The 22,669-nt window shown below is 36.8% G+C and overlaps 1 protein-coding gene and 1 pseudogene across 5 annotated transcripts in view; one reads left to right on the forward strand and one right to left on the reverse strand.

Annotated features, from left to right (window-relative positions):
* The window catches only part of ELF2 (E74 like ETS transcription factor 2), a 107,344-nt gene that overhangs the window by 57,005 nt on the left and 27,670 nt on the right, over window positions 1–22,669 (reverse strand). For 4 of the 5 annotated variants that reach the window (XM_036091715.2, XM_036091713.2, XM_078069247.1 and 1 more), the window contains exons 2-3: window positions 17,720–17,804; window positions 15,680–15,918 (exon numbers count right to left, since the gene is read on the reverse strand). The exons of the other annotated variant lie outside the window; for it this stretch is intronic. In XM_036091715.2, coding sequence (XP_035947608.1) covers window positions 15,680–15,751 — 72 coding nt within the window. In that variant the 5' untranslated portion in view covers window positions 15,752–15,918; window positions 17,720–17,804. The remainder of the gene's footprint in view (window positions 1–15,679; window positions 15,919–17,719; window positions 17,805–22,669) is intronic. 5 annotated transcript variants of the gene reach the window in all.
* LOC118535388 (U2 spliceosomal RNA) lies at window positions 16,254–16,359 on the forward strand (annotated as a pseudogene).

The following is a 22,669-nucleotide window of genomic DNA, read 5'->3' on the forward strand; positions in this document are numbered from 1 at the left end:
GATCTCCACTCATTAGAAATTCAGAATGCAACAACTAAGTGGCATTTGAGCTAGTATTGACCCAAGCAGTAAATATCTTATTTATATATAACCCAAGGGATTTATAACTTCTTTAATTCCTCTGAAATCTAATAGTATTATTAATAGTAATATTAACCTGAAATTATTTTATATTGTGAACTCTCCACCTCCACCTTACCAGTAGGAAATGAATCAAATTGTCTAAACTATGCAATACTTGAGTCTAGAATATTGTACAAAGTCAGTTCCCCCATCTATACTCTTTTCCCCACCAATTAGGATTCTAGACCCATTCTTCTCTCTCGTACATGTTAGTTGGGTTTTAATATTTCAATGGTTCCTTCTCACTAACTATAAAAAAGAAAAAATCTTTATTTCAACTCTTCTTTCTTTTAACTGAACTCCAGATCTTTACTTCTTATACCTGTACACACTCTCAAAAGGTAGTCTAACTCTTTAGCTAGCTATCTACACATACCTTATAATCTGGATTCCACCACCTCACCAAAACTATTCTCTTAAATGTCAGTAAGGACTAAATTCTATTCCAGTTTTCACCCTCCTTTCCCTTTCTGCAGACTCTTATACACTTACACACTCTTACCTCATTTTAAAATTATTTCTTCCATCTTTTTTGTTCTCTTTTTACCACTCTACTTTTAAGCATCTCCTCTGATTCTTCTTCCATCTCCAGTGACTGAAATATAGCCAATTAACTAAGGTTCTGTCCTCAGCATTTCCTATTCTACCTTCCCTGGCAAGGCCACCCATTCTCAGGGTTTATTTTAAAATAGCACCTCTATACTGATGATTACTAAATATTTGTCTTCTTCTCTGGCTCATCTCCTGAACTCCAGAACCAAATTTTAAACTACCAACTTAACATCACTACAAGAATAATCAGCTAATACTCTAAGCTTAACATGTTTAAATGGAACAAATTATCACCATCTTTCCCTGTTCTCCCACCCTGTGTTCTCTAAACCTGTTTCTTCATATTAAAAAAAAAAGGTTACAATATTCATACCTCTCAAAGTCCCTTGAAAATTAAATATCCACAAAGTACATTTGCTTAGCACAGTGTTTAGAGTGTTTAGAACAGAGTAAATACTCAATTGGTGATAGCTAATTGTCATATTGTAAGATTAGTAATAGTATTCAAACCTTCTATTTGCCCTCAACTTTGGAGGGCATCTTTTCACATTACAATCAGAACTGTCTGTATTACTTCTTTGTACAAAAAGCTTTCATGACTCCCCATTTGTCTAAAAGAAAAATTGAACATACAAAACAATGGTTTTTAACACTCTTTGAAGTATAACCCTCAACCCATATGTTAGGTGTTGAATTGATTCAGATTGGGGGATTATAGAAGACTTCCTATAACAGGGTCCTGAATGGATGAAAAGGATTTTGATAGATGTGGAAGGCAATTGTAGGCTCATGAACATGAGCAAAAGTCATGGAAGCTTTCACATTTGGGAATTAGGGCCAAAGCAAGTAATCAAAGAACTATGAGAAGTAATGCAGAAAATAAGACTGTAAAGGTGGTGTATTAAGTTCTGGAGTTGTTGTAACAAATTATCATAAACAGGGCCGTAACGCTCCTATTAATGTTCCTGCTCTTCCCCTCCCTTCTGTTCTATTGCATTCCATATCACCTATGAGCCAATTTACCAGATCATACAGTAATTGTGCACTTCATTTTAAAAGAACTGTCAAGGGCGCCTGGGTGGCTCAGTCGTTAAGCATCTGCCTTCAGCTCAGGTCATGATCTCAGGGTCCTGGGATCAAGCCCCGCATCGGGCTCCCTGCTCGGTGGGGAGCCTGCTTCTCCCTCTCCCACTCCCCCTGCTTGTGTTCCCTCTCTTGCTGTGTCCCTCTCTGTCAAATAAAAAAATCTTTAAAAAATAAAAATAAAAAAAATAAAAAAATAAAAATAAAAGAACTGTCAAATTCTATTTCCACTATAAATGTATGAGAGTGACAGTGCTCTACATCCTTTTCAACACATGGTATCCCTGTTATTTTTTTATAAGATTTTATTTATTAATTTATTTACTTATTTATTTAATTAGATAGAGAGACAGCACAAGCTGGGGGAGAAGCAGAGGGAGAGGGAGAAGCAGACTCCCTGCTGAGCATGGAGCATGATGCGGGACTGGATCCCAGGACCCCAGGATCATGACCCGACCCGAAGAAAAACGTTTAACCAACTGAGCCACCCAGGTGCCCCTCCAACTTATTTTATATATTCTGAATATAAATCCTTTGTCAATATATATTGTAAATATTTTTTCCAATCTTGGCTTCACTTTTTCATTTTAATGGAATTTTTTTTTAAGTTTTTAAAAAGATTTTATTTATTTGAGAGAGAGAGAGCATGAGCAGGGTGAGCAGCAGAGAAAGAGGGAGAAGCAGGCTCCCCACTGAGTAGGGGGCCTGACGTGGGGCTGATCCCAGGACTCCAGGATCATGACCTGAGCCGAAGGCAGACACTTGAAGCAACTGAGACACCCAGGTGCCCTTTAATGGAATTTTTAAGAACAGAAGTTTTTAATTTAAATGAAATTCATCATTTTTTCTTTTAAAGCTTTTTTCATGTTTTTGTGTTCAATCTAAGAAACCATTGCCTAATTCAAGATTGAAAAAATTTTCTTCTGTGTTTTCTTCCAGAAGTTTTTATAGTTTAAACATTTAATTCTATGATCAATTTTGAGTTATTGTGTATGTGAGAAAGGACTGAGTTCATTAATTTGCATATGGATGTCCAGTAGTTCCATTATTTGTTTAAAAGACTCCTTTCTCCACCAAATTATCACCATTATTGAAAATTAATCAGTGTTATGTGGATCTATATAATGTTCCACTGATCTACATGTCTGTTGGCATATCAAACCACACTGTCTCAATTACTGGAACTTCATGGTAAGTCTTTATATCAGGTGGATAAGCCCTCTAACTTTGTTTTAGCATAAGTCTTCCAATCCATAAACATGGTATAACTCTTCATTTATTCAGGTCTTTAATTTCTCTCAACAATATGTTGTGGTTGTCTGCATATAGATTTTTTTTTAAACATTTTATTTATTTATTTGACAGCAAAAAAGCACAAACAGGGGGAGCAGCAGAGGGAGAAGAAGAAGCAGGCCCCCTTCCGAGCGGGGAGCCCGATGCGGGACTCGATCCCAGGACCCTGGGATCATGACCTGAGCTGAAGGCAGATGCTTAACCATCTGAGCCACCCAGGTGCCCTGCATACAGATCTTTTATTTACTTCATTAAACCTATCCCTATATTATTTTGATGCTGCTAAACAGTACTGCTTCTTAAATTTCATTTTCCAGTTGTATTTTGCTAAGATATATGAACACGATTTTTACATATTCACTGTTCTAAATTTATTAGTTCTAACAGTTGTGTAGATTTCTTAAGAATTTCTGTATGCATGATTGTATCATTTAGAAATAAAGAGTTTTACTTCTTTTCCAATCCGTATGTCTTTTATTTTTCTTGCCCTGCAGCAATGTTGAAGTTAGAGTAGACATCTTTGCTTTGCTATCAACCTTAAAAGGAAAACATTCCCCTTTTCACTTTTTTTTTTAAGATTTTATTTATTTATTTGACAGAGAAAGACACAGCAAGAGAGGGAACACAAGCAGGGGGAATGGGAGAGGGAGAAGCAGGCTTCCCGCAGAGCAGGGAGCCCGATGTGGGGCTCAATCCCAGGACCCTGGGATCATGACCTGAGCCGAAGGCAGATGCTTAACTGAGCCACCCAGGCGCCCCCCCCTTTTCACCTTTAAGAATGATGTAGGCTGTGGGTTTTTCACAGATGCACTTATCAGGTTGAAGAAGTTGCCCTTATTACTAATTTAGGGAATTTGTATAATAAATAGGTGTTGAATTTTGGCAAATGGGTCTTCTGTGTCTATTGATATGACCACATGATTTTTCCTTTTTATTTTGTTAATGTGATGAATTACATTGATTGATTAAACCTATCTTGCTGGGATAAACCCCATTTGGGACATACAATCCGTTTTATATATTACTGGGTTTAAATGCTAGTATTTTATCAAGAATGTTTTTGTCTATGCTTATGAAGGATATTGTTTGTAGTTTTCTTTTCCTATGTATCTCTGGTCTTGGTATCAGAATAATGCTGGCCTCAAAATGAGTTATGAAATGCTATGTTGTCTATTTTCTGAAAGAGTTATGTAAGGTTATTATTATTTCTTCCCTAAATCCTTGTTAAATCATCAATAAAGGGGCACCTGGGTGGCTCAGTCAGTTCAGCGTCTGCCTTCAGCTCCGGTCATGATCCCAGGGTCCTGGGATCGGGCCCCGCATTGGGCTCCCTGCTCCGTGGGAAGCCTGCTTCTCCTTCTCCCCCTGCTTATGCTCCCTCCCTCGCTGTCTCTGTCAAATAAATAAAATCTTTAAAAATAAAAATAAATAAATAAATAAATAAATCATCAGTAAAGACAGGGCACCTGGGTGGCTCACTCACTTGAGTGTCTGACTTTTGATCTCAGCTCAGGTCCCGATCTCAGGGCTCTGATCTCAGGATTGTGAGTTCAAGCCTTGCCTTGGGCTCTGCGCTGGGTTAGGAGTCTACTTAAAAATAAATAAAAAATAAAAAATGCAGGCCTACACGATCAATAAAGCCAATTTACCCTGGAAGTTTCTTTGTGAAAAAGGTTTTGTCTAGGAATTCAATTTATTTTAAGATAGAGGGCTATTCAGACTTGCTATTCCTTTTGGAATGACTTTCAAGGTTCTTGCCCATTTCATCTGGGTTGCCAAGCTTTATTGGCATAAAGTTGTTCACAATATTTAGTGTCAATACTAATGACTCTTTCATTCCTTATATTAGCAATTTTTTTAAAGATTTTATTTATTTATTTGACAGAGAGCACAAGCAGGCAGAGCGGCAGGCAGAGGGAGAGGGAGAAGCAGGCTCCCCGCTGAGCAGGGAGCAGGATGTGGGGCTCGAACCCAGGACCCTGGGATCATGACCTAAGCCAAAGGCAGACGCTTAACCAACTGAGCCACCCCGGCGCCCTATATTAGTAATTTTTGCCTCACAGTTTTTTTTTCTTCTGCAGTCTACTTAGAGATTTATCAATTTTATTAATTTTTTTAAAGGACCAGCTGGTAGTTAATTTCTCTAATGTTTGTCCACTTTCTACCCTACTGACCTGTTATTATTTCCTTCCTTCTGCTTTGGGTTTAATATGATCCTCATATTATAGCTTATTGAGATGGAAGCTTAAATGATTTTAGACTATACTCTTTTCCTGATATAAGTATTTGAAGGTATAATCTCCCTCTAAGCACTGCTTTAACTACATCCCTCAAATTTTGATATACTGTGTTCTCATTTCCATTCAATTAGGATATTCTCTAATTTCTCTTGTGATTTCTTTTTAATCCATGAGTTATATAAAAGTGCGCTGTTTAGGGGCACCTGGGTGACTCAGTCGTTAAGCGTCTGCCTTCAGCTCAGGTCATGATCCCAGGGTCCTGGGATCGAGCCCCACATGGGACTCCCTGCTCAGCGGGAAGCCTACTTCTCCTTCTCCCACTCCTGCTTGTGTTCCCACTCTCCCTGTCTCTCTGTCAAATAAATAAAATCTTTTTTTTAAAAAAAGTGAGCTGTTTAATATCCAAATATTTGAGGATTTTGCAAGAGTTTTTTGTTGTTAATTTCTAACGTAATTCTGCTTTGGTCAAATAACTTTCTCTGTATGATTTCAATTCTTTAAAAAGTATTGAGATGTAGGGTGCCTGGGTGGTTCAGTCGGTTAAGCATCCAACTTTTTTTTATAACATAGACTTTTATTTGGATAGAGGGATCATTTTTTAATGTAAATTCAATTAATTAACATAAGTGTATTATTAATTTCAGAGGTAGAATTCAGTGATTCACCAGTTCTTTATAACACCCAGTGCTCATTACATCATGTGCCCTCCTTAATGCCCATCACCCAATTACCCCATTCCCCCTATCCGCTACCCTCCAGCAATCCTGTTTGTTTCCTATGATTAAGAGTCTCTTATGGTTTGTCTCCCTCTCTGATTCCGTCTTTTCTTTTTTCCTCCCTTCCCCTATGCTCCTCTGTTTTGTTTATTAAATTCCACATATGAGTGAAATCATATCATTGTCTTTCTCTGCTTGTCTTATTTCGCTTAGCATAATACCCTCTGGTTCCGTCCACATCCTTGCAAATGGCCAGATTTCATTTCTTTTCATGGCTGAGTAATATTCCATTGTGTGTGCGTATATATATATATATATATATACACATCTTCTTTATCTGTTCATCCCTCAATGGACACCTGCGCTCTTTCCATAGTTCGGCTACTGCGGACATTGCTGCTATAAACATTGGGGTGCAGGTGCCCCTTCAGATCACTACATTTGTATCTTTGGGGTAAATACCTAGTAGTGCAGTTGCTGGGTCGTAGGGTAGCTCTATTTTTAACTTTTTGAGGAACATGCATACTGTTTTCCAGAATGGCTGTACCAGCTTGCATTCTTACCAGCAATGTGAGAATTTTCTCCTTTCTCTGCATCCTCACCAACATTTGTTGTTTACCGACTTCTTAACAGCCCTTCTAACTGGTGTAAGGTGGTATCTCATTGTGGTTTTGATTTGGATTTCCCTAATGCCAAGAGGTGTTGAGCATTTTTTCAGGTATCTGTTGGCCATTTGGATGTCTTCTTTGGAGAAATGTCTATTCGTGTCTTCTGTCCATTTCTTGACTGGATTATTTGTTTTTTTGGGTGTTGAGTTTGTGAAGTTCTTTATAGATTTTGGATACTAGCCCTTTATCTGATAAGACATTTGCAAATACCTTCTCCCATTCTGTCGGTTGTCTTTTGGTTTTGTTGACTGTTTCCTTTGCTGTGCAGAAGATTTTTATTTTGATGAAGTCCTAATAGTTCATTTTTGCCTTTGTTTCCTTTACCTTTGGAGATGTATCTAGCAAGAAGTTGCTGCGACCAAGGTCAAAGAGGTTGCTGCCTGTATTCTCCTCTAGGATTTTGATGGATTCCTGTCTCACATTTAGGTCTTTCATCCATTTTGAGTTTATTTTTGTGTATGGTGTAAAAAAAATGATCCAGTTTCATTCTTCTGCATGTGGCTGTGCAATTTTCCCAACACCATTTGTTGAAGAGACTGTCTTTTTTCCACTGGATATTCTTTCCTGCTTTGTTGAAGATTAGTTGACCATAGACTTGAGGGTCCATTTCTGGGTTCTCTATTCTGTTCCATTGATCTATGTGTCCGTTTTTGTGCCAGTACCATGCTGTCTTGATGATTACAGCTTTGTAATAGGGCTTGAAGGCCGGAATTGTGATGCCACCAGCTTTGGTTTTCTTTTTCAACAATCCTTTGACTACTCAGGGTCTTTTCTGGTTCCACACAAATTTTGGGATTATCTGTTCCAGCTCTGTGAAAAATGTTGATGGTATTTTGATAGGGATTGCATTAAATATATAGACTGCTCTAGGTAGCACAGACATCCTAACAATATTCGTTCTTCCAACCCATGAGCATGGAATCTCTTTCCATTTCTTTGTGTCTTCCTCAATTTCTTTCATGAGTGTTGTGTAGTTTTCAGAGTACAGATCCTTTGCCTCTTTGGTTAGGTTTATTCCTAGGTGTCTTATGATTTTGGGTGCAATTGTAAATGGGACTGACTCCTTAATTTCTCTTTCTTCTGTCTCATTGTTAGTGTATAGAAATGCAACTGATTTCTGTGCATTGATTTTATATCCTGCCACTTTGCTGAATTTCTGTATGAGTTCTAGAAATTCGGGGGTGGAGTCTTTTTGGTTTTCCACATAGAGTATCTATCATGTCATTTGTGAAGAGTGAGAGTTTGACTTCTTCTTTGCCAATTTGGATACCTTTTATTTCTTTTTGTTGTCTGACTGCTGAGGCTAGGACTTCTAGTACTATGTTGAACAACAGTGGTGAGAGTGGACATGCCTGTTGTGTTCCTGACCTTAGGGGGAAAGCTCTCAGTTTTTCCCTGTTGAGAATAATATTCGCTGTGGGCTTTTTGTATATGGCTTTTATGATATTGAGCTATGTTCCCTCTATCCCTACACTGTGGAGAGTTTTAATCAAGAAAGGAAAGCATCCAACTTTTGATTTCAGCTCAGCTCAGGTTGTGATCCCAGGGTTGTAATATCAGGGTCGTAATCTCAGGGTCGTGGGATCAAGCTCCAAGTCAGGCCCCTCGATCAGCAGGGAATCTGCTTGTCTCCCCTCCCCCTCCCTCGAACCCTCTCCCCTGCTCATGCTCTAATAAATAAATAAATATATATTTTTAAAAAGTACTGAGATGTGTAGGTACACCTGCCTAGCTTGGTGGAGCATGTAACTCTGGATCTCAGGGTTGTGAGTTCGATCCTCACATTGAGTGTACAGATTACTTAAAAATAAAAATAAAAAAATCTAAAAAAAAAAAAGTACTGAGATATATAGCCCAGCATATGATCTATCTTGGTTCACTGTCCATGTGCACTCGAAATAAATGTGTACTCTGGTACTATTAGGTAGAGAGTCCCATAAATGTCCGTTAGGTGAAGTTGGTTGATAATGTTGTTCAAGTCTTCTATATCCTGATTCTCTAATTGTCCTATCAGCTTCTGAGAGGTATGCAGCAATCTCCAGCTAATACTGTGGATTTATCTATGTTTTCTTTCAGCTCTGTCACTTTATGCCTTGTGTTTTTTGTTTTTTTTGTTTTTTTTAGATTTTATTTATTTGGCAGAGAGAGACAAAGTGAGAGAAGGAACACAAGCAGGGGGAGTGGGAGAGGGAGAAGCAGGCTTCCCGCTGAGCAGCGAGCCCGATGCGGGGCTCAATCCCAGGACCCTGGGATGACCTGAGCTGAGGGCAGACGCTTAACAACTGAGCCACCCAGGTGCCCCTGCCTTGTGTATTTTGAAGCTCTAATAATTGAGGGCATACCCATTTCTTGACAAATGGTCCTTTTATCATTTATGAAATCTATCTTTAACCCTGGTAATATTTTTGTCCTGAAACCACTTCAGCTTTTTTATGATTAACGTTTGCATTGTATATCTGTTTCTATACTTTTACTTTTATGCTACATTGTTATACTTAAAATGAATTTTTTATATGTAACATAAATAGATTTGGCTTTTTTTAACCCAATCTGAGAATATCTGCATTTTAATTGCACTGTTTAGAATATTTACATTTAATACTATCAGTAAAACAGGGTTTAAATCTACCATCCTGCTCTCTGTTATTTCATTTATTCCTTTCTCTTTATTCTCTGTCATCTTTTGAATTATTTTTAGTATCCATTTTAATTCAAAAATTGCTTGCTATCAATAGTTCTTTGCTTTATTTTTTAATGGTTCTCTAGATTTTACAACATGTTAATCACAGTTAATATACAAGTAATGTTACTTTACGAATAATGTAAAAAGCAATAGTATTCTTCCAGTTCCCTCCTCCTATCCTTTGCTTACTGTTGTCATACATTTACTTTTTCACATTGTAAACCCCACAATACACTGTTATTATTTGTCTTAAATATCTTTTTTTTAAATTAAGAATTGATTTTAAAAAGCATTTTATATTTACCTACACATTTCCAGGGCTTTTCATTCCTTTGTGCATATCTAAGTTTCCATTTGGTATCATCTACCTTCTGCCTATAGAACTTCTTTTAACATTTCTTATAACCCAGTGCGGTTGACAAATTCTCTCACCTTTTTTTGGTCAGAAAAAAGTTTCACTTTTGAAGGACATTTTCACTGGATATATATTTGTAGGCTGACAAGTTTTAGTCTTTCAGCATTTAAAGTCATTATCTTCTGACTTGCATAGTTTCAGTCAAGATGTCTGTCGTCATTAAATTTGTTCTTCTGTCTCTAATACTTTTTTTCTGCATGCTTTCAGAATTTTCTTCCTGAAATTTGCTTTCAGTATTTTTGTTACAATGTGCCTCAGTGTCAAAAATAATAATAAAAAATAATGTGCCTCAGTGTCTATTTGCTCTCTGCTTTATCCTGTTTGGTGTTAAGATTCTCAGATCTATGGGTTTATATTTTTCATCAAACTTGAAAATTTTTATGACTGTTATTTCTTCATTTGTCTTTTTCTGTTTCCCTCCTCTCCTCTCATTCTGGGACTCAAATTACATGTATTTTAGACAACTTGATATTTCTCACAGGTAACAGTCTTTGTTCATGTTTTTTTCAGTTTTTCTCTCTGTGCTTCATAATGCAGTTTCTTCTGCTCTTTTCAAATTCACTTGTCTTTTCTTCCATAGTACCTAATCTATTTTTAATCTTATCCAGTGAAATTTTTACAAATAGTATAAATTTCATTTCTGGAAGTTATGTTTGTTTTTTTACGTCTTTTAGGCCTCTCCTCTGAGTTCCATGTTTTCTTTTAAATTGCTGAGCATATTTATAATGGCTGTTTTGAAGTCTTATCTGCTAATTCCATCATCTCTATCATTTGTTTTTCTGTCTTGATAGTTTTTTTTTTTCTTCAAGTTATATGTCGTATTATTCCTCTTTCTTTGCATTTAGCATGGTTGGGTGTTAGATACATAAATTTTACACTGTTGGGTGCAATTTACATACCGTTGTTGTATTTTATTTTATTTTATTTTATAAATTTTATTTATTTATTTTATTATTATTTAAAGATTTTATTTATTTGTCAGAGAGAGAGAGCACAAGCAGGGGGAGCAGCAGAAGCAGAGGCAGAAGCAGGCTCCCTGCCAAGCAAGGAGCCCAACATGGGACTCAATCCCAGGACTCCAGGATCACAACCTGAGCCGAAGGCAGATGCTTAACTGACTGAGCCACCCAGGCGTCCCCTGTTGTCGTATTTTAATAATGTTTACTATGACGTTTAAATTCCTTATGGGTCAAGGGGCACCTGGCTGGCTCAGTCCAAAGAGCATGCAGCTCTTGATCTCAGTAAGTTCAAGCCCCATGTTGGGTGTAGAGATTACTGAAAAATAAAATCTTAAAAAAAAAAAAAAAGTTGCTTATGGGTCAACTTTTTCAAGGCCTGTTTTTTTAACTTTTTAGGGCAAGTCTGAACTACCCATTATTCCAGAGCTACTTTAGCCCTACTGCAAGGCATAACTCTTCTGGAGTCTCTAGGAATGCCCTGAGCATTTAACAAGGACTCTCCCTTCTAACTGCTTAGAATTCTAGTATCTCCCAGCCCTGAGTGAACTCTGATTTTTCAGTAAATTTTTGAGTTTATACCTTTCTGGTCATTCTTTGCCTGGTTTCATGGAGTTTCATATTGTATCTGGGAAGCTTATTCAGCTAAAATCCAGAGTACCTGAGGCTGAGTTCTGGTATTCTTCCTCTGGGTAGCTTCTTCCCCTCAGATACTCTGCACTTCCAATTAGTGTTTGCCTCTCCAAATTCCAAATTTTAGCCAACCCTCTTGGGTCCCCCCCTCCCTCCTCAGGAGCTTTGTATATCACTTTGTTATTGCTTAATAAATCGCTCAATAAACCTTGCTTTGCTGCCCCCCCCCAAAAAAACAAAAAACACAAATTTCAAATTTTATTTCCTCAATTCAGTGACACTGTCACTCTTTTTTTGGGTTCCTCCTCCCTACACTGTAATCCAGAAAGTGGCTCCAAGGAATGAGTCAGTACAATCAGAGATCACCTGCTCTTCTCTTGGGAAGCATAGCCCTGTGCTTCCTGATGTTCAAATGTCTTAGTCCATTCAGGCTGCTGCAACAAAATACCACTATGTGGCTTATAAACAGTAGAAATTTATTGTTCACAGTTCTGGGAGCAAGAAGTCCAAAATCAGGGTGCCAGCATGACTGGATGAGGGTCTTTTTCCAGGTCAAGGACTCCTTATCGGATCCTTGCATGGCAGAAGGAGCAAGGGATCTCCCTGGAACCTTTTATAAGAGCACTAATCCATGCATAACAGTTCCTACCTCATGACCTAATTACCTCCCAAAGGCCCTACCTCCCAGTATCATCATGTTTGGGGTTAGGATTCAACATTTTGGGGGGTCACAAACATTCAGACCACTGCACCAATGTTTCAAACTATGCTTTCACATGTTTTGTTCATTTTCCTCCTTGATTACGGTGGGAATAAAAATCTGGTCTGTTATTCCATCACAGTCTAAGTGGAAGAACTCCTGATCTTACTTGTCTGAAAGCAGATGCTCTCTAAAATTGTATTTGCTGTGTTTTTAAAAATGTATTTAAATCCTCTTTTTATTTTTTTCTGCATTAACTCCCATTTCTACGAGACTTACCTGCTATATATTTCCTTTTCAAAAACTGCTCTGGTTATTCCTGCATATATACTCTTCCATACAATCTTTAGGTCCATATAATCAGTTTCCCCCAAATTTGCCCTAACATTTGATAAAGATGGAATAAAATATATAGACTAACTGGAGGAAATTGACATCCTCCACAATACTGACTCCTTCCATCTCTCCTATCCAAGTATAAAATACATCTCTTTGTTTACCAAAGTCTTCTTTCATGTACCTCAGTATCATTAATTCACTGTCTTCAAAGAAGTCCCATATATCTTTTACACTATTCCTCAATATTTTTTTGTTAATTTTCTGAAAGCAATCTTATTTTCCATGAGCTCTTCTAACTAATTCCTTACAAAAGAAAGCTAGATATTTTTAATGTTAATTTGTACCCACTAAACTACCAAGCACTCTTATTAGTTCTAATTGGTTTTCATGGACTTCCTCTGGTTTTCCCAGGTAGAGAATCATATTATCTAAAGATAATAATTTGGTCTTCTTTCTAATGTTTATATATTTTTTCATTATCTTGTCTGATTACAGGAAAACATTAAGTAATAGTTACAGTAGTGCCCATATTTATCTTCTTGCCAATTTTAAAGGAAATACTTCAGTACTCCACCATTAAACAGGATTCTGGCTACTGATTTGTAACAGTTATTTTTTATAATGTTACAGAAATATTTATCTATATTTATATTATCAGGAATGGATATTCAATTTCATAAAATCTCATTTCATCAGGTATTTTATCCCTATTAACATATCATAGGTCATGTGTCTTATTAGTAGAGGTATATATATTAATTGTTCTTTTTTTAATATTGAATTATCTTTGTGTATCTAAAATCCTATTTAGTACTGGATTTAATATATGACTGCATTTTATATATTTATTACTTTTTTTTTTTATTTTTGCATCTATACTCATTAGTAAGACTGGAATTGGTATCTTTGGTTTTTGTCTCTTTGCCAGAAATATAATTATTCTAATTTTATAAAATGCATTACTTTTATAATCAGGAATAGAGTTTAAAAAAATAAAGCCTAAAAATCATCAATAACTCTCCAAATGCCCACAACTTCTTAAACATTTATTTTTTTCTTCAGATTCTGGAGCTATGATTTTAAAATTTTGACAGGTCATTTTTTTCACCCCACCCTACATTCTAGAGTATAGATATTAAATCTATCTTTCACATACACTATCCTCAAAATTCTCTTTGTAATCTTAGGAGATATTTCAGATACTAGTTGCTTTTCAATTTCTTCCTGGAATTCTCTTTCCCCAGATGTTTCTATTTCTACAGCCTAATCCCTTACTTTATTTAGGTCTAGACTAAAATGCTACCTCTTCAAGGGTGCCTGGGTGGCTCAGTTGTTTAAGTGTCTGCCTTTGGCTCAGGTCATGATCCTGGGGTCCTGGGATCGAGCCCCATCTCCTTCTCCCTCTGCCACTACTCCTGCTTGTGCTCTTTCTCCCTCTCAAATAAATAAATAAAATTTTTAAAAATAAAATAAAATGCTACCTCTTCAGAAAAGGCTTCCCTGACCACCCTAACTAAAACATCCCCTACCACCTCTCCATCTATCTCTAGCCCCGATTTATTCTTCATAGCCATTCTGAAATATTTTATTCCCAGTGCCTCGAAAAGTACTTGACACACAGTAAGTGGTCAATTTATATTTGCTGAAGGAACAAATAAATGAAACCAAGTGGGTATCTACATAGTATAATTTGAAGAAAGAGTTCCCCAAGAATAATTTCCTCCATTCTAGTGCCATACTACCTAAAACGCCTGTGACTACCCATAGGCTATCTACCACATAAATCATCAATCAATAATGCTTTGGTAAAATGACTTCATTTACCAGATTCTTTCTTCCATAATAATTAGTTCTCCAGGCCATGAACACCTGGGTTCCATGTAAAGGAAGAAAAATATAGTGTCTTCCAGAAACAAACTGTTGTACTCTTTTTCCCATATTAATGATACCAAACCAGCACAAGGTAAATATACTCTGCCTATTATTCTTGGTGGTTGCCTTCTTAGGGTTAAATACAACAAAGTAAAATTATACAACAAAGAGAAAGCATTGAAAAATGAAGTAATAATTGGTCTGGGTGATGTGGAGGGGATGGAAGTCCCCTGAGTCTCTGATCTCTTTCGTGAGTCATACCTAGAAGTGATCATATAGAAAGTGAATCTTCAAGGAACAAATAGAAACTGATTATGAGAATTAAGTATATTCTCTAGCTGTGGCTTCTCTTAATGGACCTTAAATCAGTTTTAGATTGAAACACAATAAGAACATTCTGGTTACCAAGTCCACTGAGAACAAAGAAAAAGTAGTACCTTCATTTTATCCCCATCCCTCTGAATTTAACCGTAGTTACCTTGGAAGATTGAACAGACACAAACAAGCAAGAAAAAGAAGCAGACTCCAGAATACACAGCCTAATATGCTAATATTTCTTGGTCCTGTCACTATTCTACTATGCTGGTACTAAGGACCAGTAACAGCAATATCTTTCACAGAATATAGAGAAAATAGATTTTTTAAATACAGCCAACTCTTCATTTGCCCACCTCATCTCTGATCAAATATTTGTCTGTTATTATGACAGCATTATTTTTTAATTTAGATCCTTCCCAATATTCAGTCTTTACTGAATGGAGGGAACAGAAGCCAGGCCCTGGAAGTCTGTAAGTTTCTGGTACTGTTATTTTTCTACTCCTACCTCCTATTCTTTAATGTTATCAATAACAAGAAAATAACTAAATATGCTAATGATGCAGAGTTCTATATTTATAAAATTTCAAAACCTTTCTTTCTGATTTACAAATCATCCAAATTCTTTATATATATAGGATTAAAATATGATAGATCTCCACACTGAATTAGATATAAAATAACAAAAAAAGCACACATGACAACTAAAGGAGATACAAAATCCTAATTTAAGATGAATCTAATTTATGTATTTAGGTACAGTATTTACCTACAGACTCTGTAATCCAAAACAATGAATTTTATCAGGAATTAAAATCTATCTCAACTAATACTTTCTGTGTTCTTTCTTTCAATTCTTTCCTCCCAGTTCATTCCAATATATGCATGTTCTAACAACTCAGGTGAGCCTAGCAATACCTACCTCAACCTTCTACTACCTAAATTATATGAGGGCACATGGCATATACATGTCCAGTTTCATGCATTGTACATTTCTACTCAAAAATTACCTGTTTCCCATTAATTTCAAAATGAGTTCATATATTGATTTCTATGAACAAAACAGAAATGTAATACATTGGATGCCTAACCTCTTGATTTTCTACTCCATTGCTGGAAAGCTCCAAAATAGAACCTCCACTGTCAACCACTGCTGATGTCATTGTTATTCCCTGAGGAAGCTTCAAACGCTATTAAGCAGTGTAATTTAAAGGTTCATGGATGACTGCCAGTGTTACAGGTTTGCATTATCATGTTTTAAAAGTCAATAGACATGGAGTGAAGGAGATATCCAGAAATCCAGTCTTCTAAAGATGATTAACCAGAGAGCCTAAAAAGAGGAAGAATTTGAAAAGTTATTAAAAATATACAGGAAGGATATAAAGCACAACCTATTTTACAATCTAATCTTTTACATTTTTGTAAGCTAAGAAAAAGGAGCTTAGACTTACGAAGCCCAGTGCCAAAAGAGGGCAGTCATGAGCATTCTACTTCTTAGAGCTGTCAAGTTCATAAACAATTTATTGCAACCAAGCTATTGCACACAGATGACCTTATGCTATTTACATTCTAAGGGATAAAGTGTTATAACTTTGTCTTGTTATGAAGATATACTTTTACTCCTGAAATATTTTGGTAGAAATTTTAAAAATCTTTTATGCATTGATCGCTTCTCGGCCTTTTGGCTAAGATCAAGTGTAGTATCTGTTCTTATCAGTTTAAAAATCTTTTATGCATTGATAACAAAATATGCTAAATCAAGACAACTTCTAAAATTATTTGCCTATTTAACAAATTAAAAGAGTTATTGGTTTGTAAATATTTCATTCTTCTTTGGCTTCTTTGGTTTCTTTATCTGAATAATATAATTAGACTTGTCTTTTGATTATGGTAGCAATCTCATTTTGTGTTCATATTTTGAATACTCTATAAGGACTATAAAATGGATTAATCTGAGTTATATATTTATACTTTCAAATAGAGTAGTTTAAAAATAAAGTAGTAAAATCACTTGCAATGCCTTTAATATTACTGTATCATTCTTTCCTCAATAGTTTTTTTGCTATTGGTTAAAAATTCATTACAGCAACAGCGCCTGGGTGGCTCAGTGGGTTAAGCGTCTGACTCTCAGTGTTTGGCTCAGGTCATGATCTCAGGGTCATGATCTCAGAGTCATGAGATCAAGCCCCACGTTGCGCTCCACTCTCAGCGAACAGTCTGCTTAAGATTCTCTCTTTCTCTCCCTCTGCCCCTCCCCACCATTTGTGGACGCTCTCTCTCTAAAATAAATAAATATGGGGCACCTGGGTGGCTCAGATGGTTAAGCATCTGCCTTCAGCTCAGGTCATGATCCCAGGGTCCTGGGATCGAGCCCCACATCGGGCTCCTGGCTCGGCGGGGATCCTGCTTCTCCCTCTCCCTCTGCTTCTCTCCCTGCTCATGCTCTCTCTCCCCCTGTACCTCTGTGTCTCAAATGAATAAATAAAAAATCTTAAAAAAATAAAATAAAATAATGTATCTTTAAAAAAAAATTCAATATAGCAAATGGTTTCAAGTAAACATAATTCAAGCCTTTTTCCCCTAGTAGAGATGAATGTTGATATACATATACATCATCTAGATTTATGCATTAGATTATTCCGATAGTTATATTTTATTTGATTTTATGTAGGTTATATTTTTCATAAAGGAATTAAAGACTTATCTTTTACAGATTTTCATATAAAAATTAAATAATGCAGAAAAATTAAGCATATTTAAAGAGAAATGAATATACATTTCTAATAAATCATTCCATTAATATTATGTCCTATATTAAATTTGACCACTGGCACTATACAGATATGAAAATAAAAAAAAGAATTTCTGTAAATTTACACAATAAAAGAAATACCTGGGGAAAAAAGCAGAAATTTCACACCTCCTAAGATTCATTCAGGACTATTAGTATTCTTTTTGATCTTATCAAAGACAATGGGAGAGGATGTATTTGTATCTTAACAACAAAAACTAGTAAAAATCCACAGGCCATGTCACACTAAAGCTCACTATTATCATATAAGGTAATGACTATTTTCAATTTCAGTTTTCTTAACATATAGGTAATAGTAGTAGGAATAAAGTTTACTTACAATTTGAATGTTAAGTAGTATAATCATCCTTCACTATTTTCACAACTTGGCAAGAGCTAAAATATAAACCAGCAGTTCTTTGGAACTACGATTTGGGGGAAAGAAGACAGTATTAATATACTTCTATTTAAAAATATTTTGCCCAAAATAGGTGTGATTCAGACAATACGCACTTCTTACAAAAAGCCATCTCCAAATCCTGATAACACACATTATATAATGAACGTAATAAAGAAATTATTTCTAGGCTATTGAGGAATCAGAAGTTTTTATCAAACTTATAATTTTAAGACACCACTAAATTGTCAAATTATTTAATAAAGACAGATCCAACATGCTATGGCCTATGCCTCATATTATGGGCTATATTTCAATTAACCAACAGGATTTTAACATGTGGCTGCAGGTATAACCCCTGATGCCCAGGAATATAAAATCAGGTTTTTTTGTTTTTGTTTTTGTTTTTTTAAAGATTTTATTTATTTATTCATGAGAGACAGAGAGAGATGCAGAGGGAGAAGCAGGCTCCCAAGGAGCAGAGAGCCCAATGCGGGACTCGATCCCAGGACCCTGGGATCATGACCTGAGCCGAAGGCAGACGCTTAACCATCTGAGCCACCCAGGCGCCCTAAAATCAGGTTTAAAAACACTAACCCAAAAAACTACTGTAAAACAAAATCAATGACATATTGCCTATTAAGTCACTTTCCTGCTCTTTCACCCTCCAAACCTAGCTTCCATATACATCCAAACATCCCAAGTCTTCTCAAATAGCCCTCCTCCCTTCAAAGGCAAATCTAATGACCTATGTACTGGATGTTAGGCCTTGCTCCATCAATTATTCCCTCCTCTTCCTCAACCTTCTCTTACTAAACATTGGGTCCTTTCCCTCAACATATCAGCATTTGTAAGACCCTTTCATCTTTTTTTTTTTTTTTTTTTTCTTTTTAAGGCAGACGCTTAACGACTGAGCCACCCAGGCGCCCCAAGACCCTTTAATCTTAAACATAGAAAAGTCCTCCTCCATGACCCTGAAAACCCCTCCAGCTACTGTTCTAGTTTTTTTCCCTTCTCAGAGATGGATCTAGGGAAAAAAATCTCCTATCTTCCGTCTCCACTTCCTAATTCCTCAGGTAGTCCTCCTTTTATGGAAGTTTGGCATCTATCACCACCAAATGAAATTTTTACTAAATTCTGATTGTCAATCAAATCCAATGGATACATCTGTTTTCATAGGACTTAATGTTTCTGAAGTATTTGACACTATTGATCATTCCCTTTGAAACTCTATCTTGAATTTATCTTTTCCCTCTCTAGCTACTCTTTTTCAATTCCCTCCTGTAGGCTAACCCCTAATTTTCAAGGGGCTTGGAGCAAGAGTACAAATGGAAGCCTACATTCCACATGTCTAAATATTTTAAAGTTATAAATTAAGCTAACAAGCTGTTAAACTATTATTCAATCCTCCCATCTTGACATATATACTTTTATAACAACCTAAAAGGCTAAGTTCTGATCTGGAATTCTCAAACTCCCTCAAGTTCTATAGGAGCATGGGAGTCACTCAAATTCTTTGGGAGCCTACCCCTTTTTCTCTTCCCATCTTTAGTTCCACTCCATTCAATAAGGAGCCTCATATGTATATATGTAGACATCCCATCCCACATGTCTAGGTTCTGGCCACATGCCTACAAACAGCAGTTGCTTGGTCATCCCTCAGGCCTAGAGAAGCATACATGCGTTCAGTCAAGAGAGGAGAGAATCAGAGAAGAGGCTTTTGAAGGGCCACATGGGCAGGGAATTCTGGGGTTCAAATACTCAGAACTTAATGTAGAAATGGGTACCTAATGAACTAGTTCCCTGGTGCCCCCCCCACCCCCCCCCACCCCCCCCGCCACATACACACACATCTTCATCCTATCAGGAGGGGTAAAACTCAACAAAGGCCAGATGAGGACCTCTAAAGCACCAGGCCTAGAGCAGGGTTCCTGCTTAGCAAAGCCAAAGAACAGTGCTACTCCCTGGTCACCCTTACATGGAGGTGTTTCCAGAATCCCATCCCTAATCCTCTTCTGACTCTTTACATTTTCTATAAGCTATCTCATGTACTGCCATGGCTTCATGCAAATCTCTCTTCCAATCTAAACCATTTTAATGGGCTCTGGTTTGTTTTATTTATTTGAGAGAGAGAAAGAGAGAACACGAACGAGGGGAGGGGCAGAGGAAGAGGGAGAAGCAGGCTTCCCTGCTGAGCAGGGAGCTAGGTGCAGGACTTGATCCCAGGACCCCGGGATCATGACCTGAGCCGAAGGCAGACACCTAACCAACTGAGCCACCCAGGCGCCCCTGTCTACTAGACACTTTCTTGCCTCTACTTCTTTGTGAAATTAAATAGGGTATAAATAAATAGCAAGCACCAATTCCAAGATATCCCAGGCACTTCATTAATTAATTAGTCATTCAACAAATATTGAGCACCTATTATATGCTAACAGTTTTCAGTGCTAGAAGTACAGCAGTGAATAAAGCAAAAATCCTCACTCTTATGGATCTTAAATTCCAGTGGGAAGAGGTGAAAACAAAATATGTTTAGCATACATGTAGATGGTGACAAAAGCTAAGGAGACAAATGAATCAAAGGGAAAGAGTATTCTTAGAGAACTATAATTTCAAATTAGGTGATCAGAGAAGGATTCACTAAAAAAGTGACATATGAGTAAAGACCTGAAAGTAGGGAGTGAGCTGTGTCAATGACTGGGAGAAGAGCCCTCTACTCAAAGGAAATGGAAATACAGTATCTTCAGGACGGAGTACGCCTGACTAGTTCAAGGATCAGCAAGAAGGCCAATATGGCTGGAGTGAAGTGAGCAAAAGGAAGAAAGAATAGAAGAAAATGAGAGAGAGTAAGGGGAGGGGGACATGCAGGCCCTCTTTGAGGTCTGTGACTTTTACTCCAGGGAAAGGAGAGTTCTATGCAGAGAAATGGATGACTTGATTATTCTAAGAATCATTCAGAAGCTGGATTGAAAACAGACAAGGGGACAAGGACATAAACAGGGAGATCAGTTAGGAAGTTACTATAATAATTAGGTGAGAAATGATAGTGGTTAAGACCAGAGTGGTAGGTTCTGAAGAGAGTGAAAAACTGTTGGATATATTCTGAAAGTAAATGGACAAGATTTTATAGCAATTTGAATGTGGATATGAAATAAAAAGAATCAAAAATGAATCCAAAGATAGCAGTCAGAGCACACTGGAATAGCCATGGGATAGGGAAAAGTGTGGGAAGAGAAGTCCAATGTGTCCCAAACTAAACCCATTTTTTCCTCCGCTAGGAAAATGTATTACCTTTCCTCCTGTGCTTAGCTCAGTAAGCTACCCTAACACCCACACAAGTTATCTAAAAAGTAAAGTTCCTAAAGTTCAGAGTTCCTGAAAAACCATCATACTCCCTCACTCTTGACCCTTCTATAATCTCATACCTTCTGACCTAGCTAAGGTCTTTTTTTTTAATATTTTATTTATTTATTTGACAGAGAGAGAGAGCACAAGCAGGGGGAGTGGCAGGCAGAGGGAGAGGGAGAAGCAGGCTCCCCACTGAGCAGGGAGCCCGATGCAGGACTTGATCCCAGGCCCCTGGGATCATGACCTGAATCGAAGGCAGATGCTTAACCAACTGAGCCACCCAGGAGCCCCTCAATATCATTTTCTATGACGCTCTTCTCCCATCCACACATGTACCTCCCTCATAAAAACAACGGGGAAATAACAGCTTCCAGCAGATCCTTCATTTGCCACCTCTTACCAATCTTCAAGCCCAACACCTATGCCTTTCTTTCAGTGTCCTCTAAAATCCTGCTCTTTACCTTCTTAATCTTACCACCAACTACTTTCCCAAAGTACCAAGTTTTAAAAATCTGTGTTTTGTATCACCTAGACCAGTGCCTTTCATCTAGCAGATACACAGTAAAGATATGATGAATACAAGAATAAACAAACATGTTCTCATCAGACAAGTATCTTCACTGTTCACTACATATACCATGCTCATCCCCATAGCTATCCTTTTGCTAGTCCTCTTCTCTCACCAGGAATGCCCTCTTCTTTGGTTATTCAAATTCCACCTGTTCCTCAAGGACAAATTTTTCCCTACAATGACATCACCTCTTTCCTATCTCTTACTATACCAGTTCTTTCAATAATATTTATTGAGCACTTACTATATACCAAACACAGAACTATGTCAGGAACACAAAAATGAAGTCAGGACTCAGCCTTCAAACAGCTTAAAGTCTAGTAAGGAGAAACAACATAGAAGCAATTACAATCACGTAAATGCCATTAAAGAAACTACAAAGTACAATGGGAATATTAAAAAAAGGAACATCCTTCGGAAAGGAGCCATCATTTGCTCTGGGACTAGAAGACAGGATAGAAATCGGCACAGCAGTAAGAAGAGAAACAACTTTGAATAATAAATGCTAGTCTCAGGACTGAAAAAAAAACTGTGCAAAATGATAAAAACTTAAGTATCACTCAGAAGTAAATTCTGATCAGACTATAATTTAGTTGCTTAGAGTACAAATCACACTCTCATCAAAAACAGTTTATGTGTATGACTTTATTTATATAAAGTACAAAAACAAGGAAAACTCAAACTATGATATTAGAAATAGGATACTATATTACAAAGCGCTAATATCACTAATATATAAAGAACACTTAAAATAGAGGAATGAAGGACCAAAAAAAAAACCCAAGAGAAAAATACAGAAAACAAATAAACATACAATTCACAAAAGCAGATATAAAAAATGGCCCTTAAACATAGGAAAAAATGTTCAAATTCACTCACAGAGAAATGGAAATATTTTTTTAAAATTTTTTAAATAAGAAACTATTTCTCTCATCTATCGGGTTGGTGAAAATTAAAATGTCTGACATTATATT

The sequence above is a fragment of the Halichoerus grypus genome, chromosome 3 (assembly GCF_964656455.1).
Source record: "Halichoerus grypus chromosome 3, mHalGry1.hap1.1, whole genome shotgun sequence".
Classification (NCBI taxonomy): Eukaryota; Metazoa; Chordata; class Mammalia; order Carnivora; family Phocidae; genus Halichoerus; species Halichoerus grypus.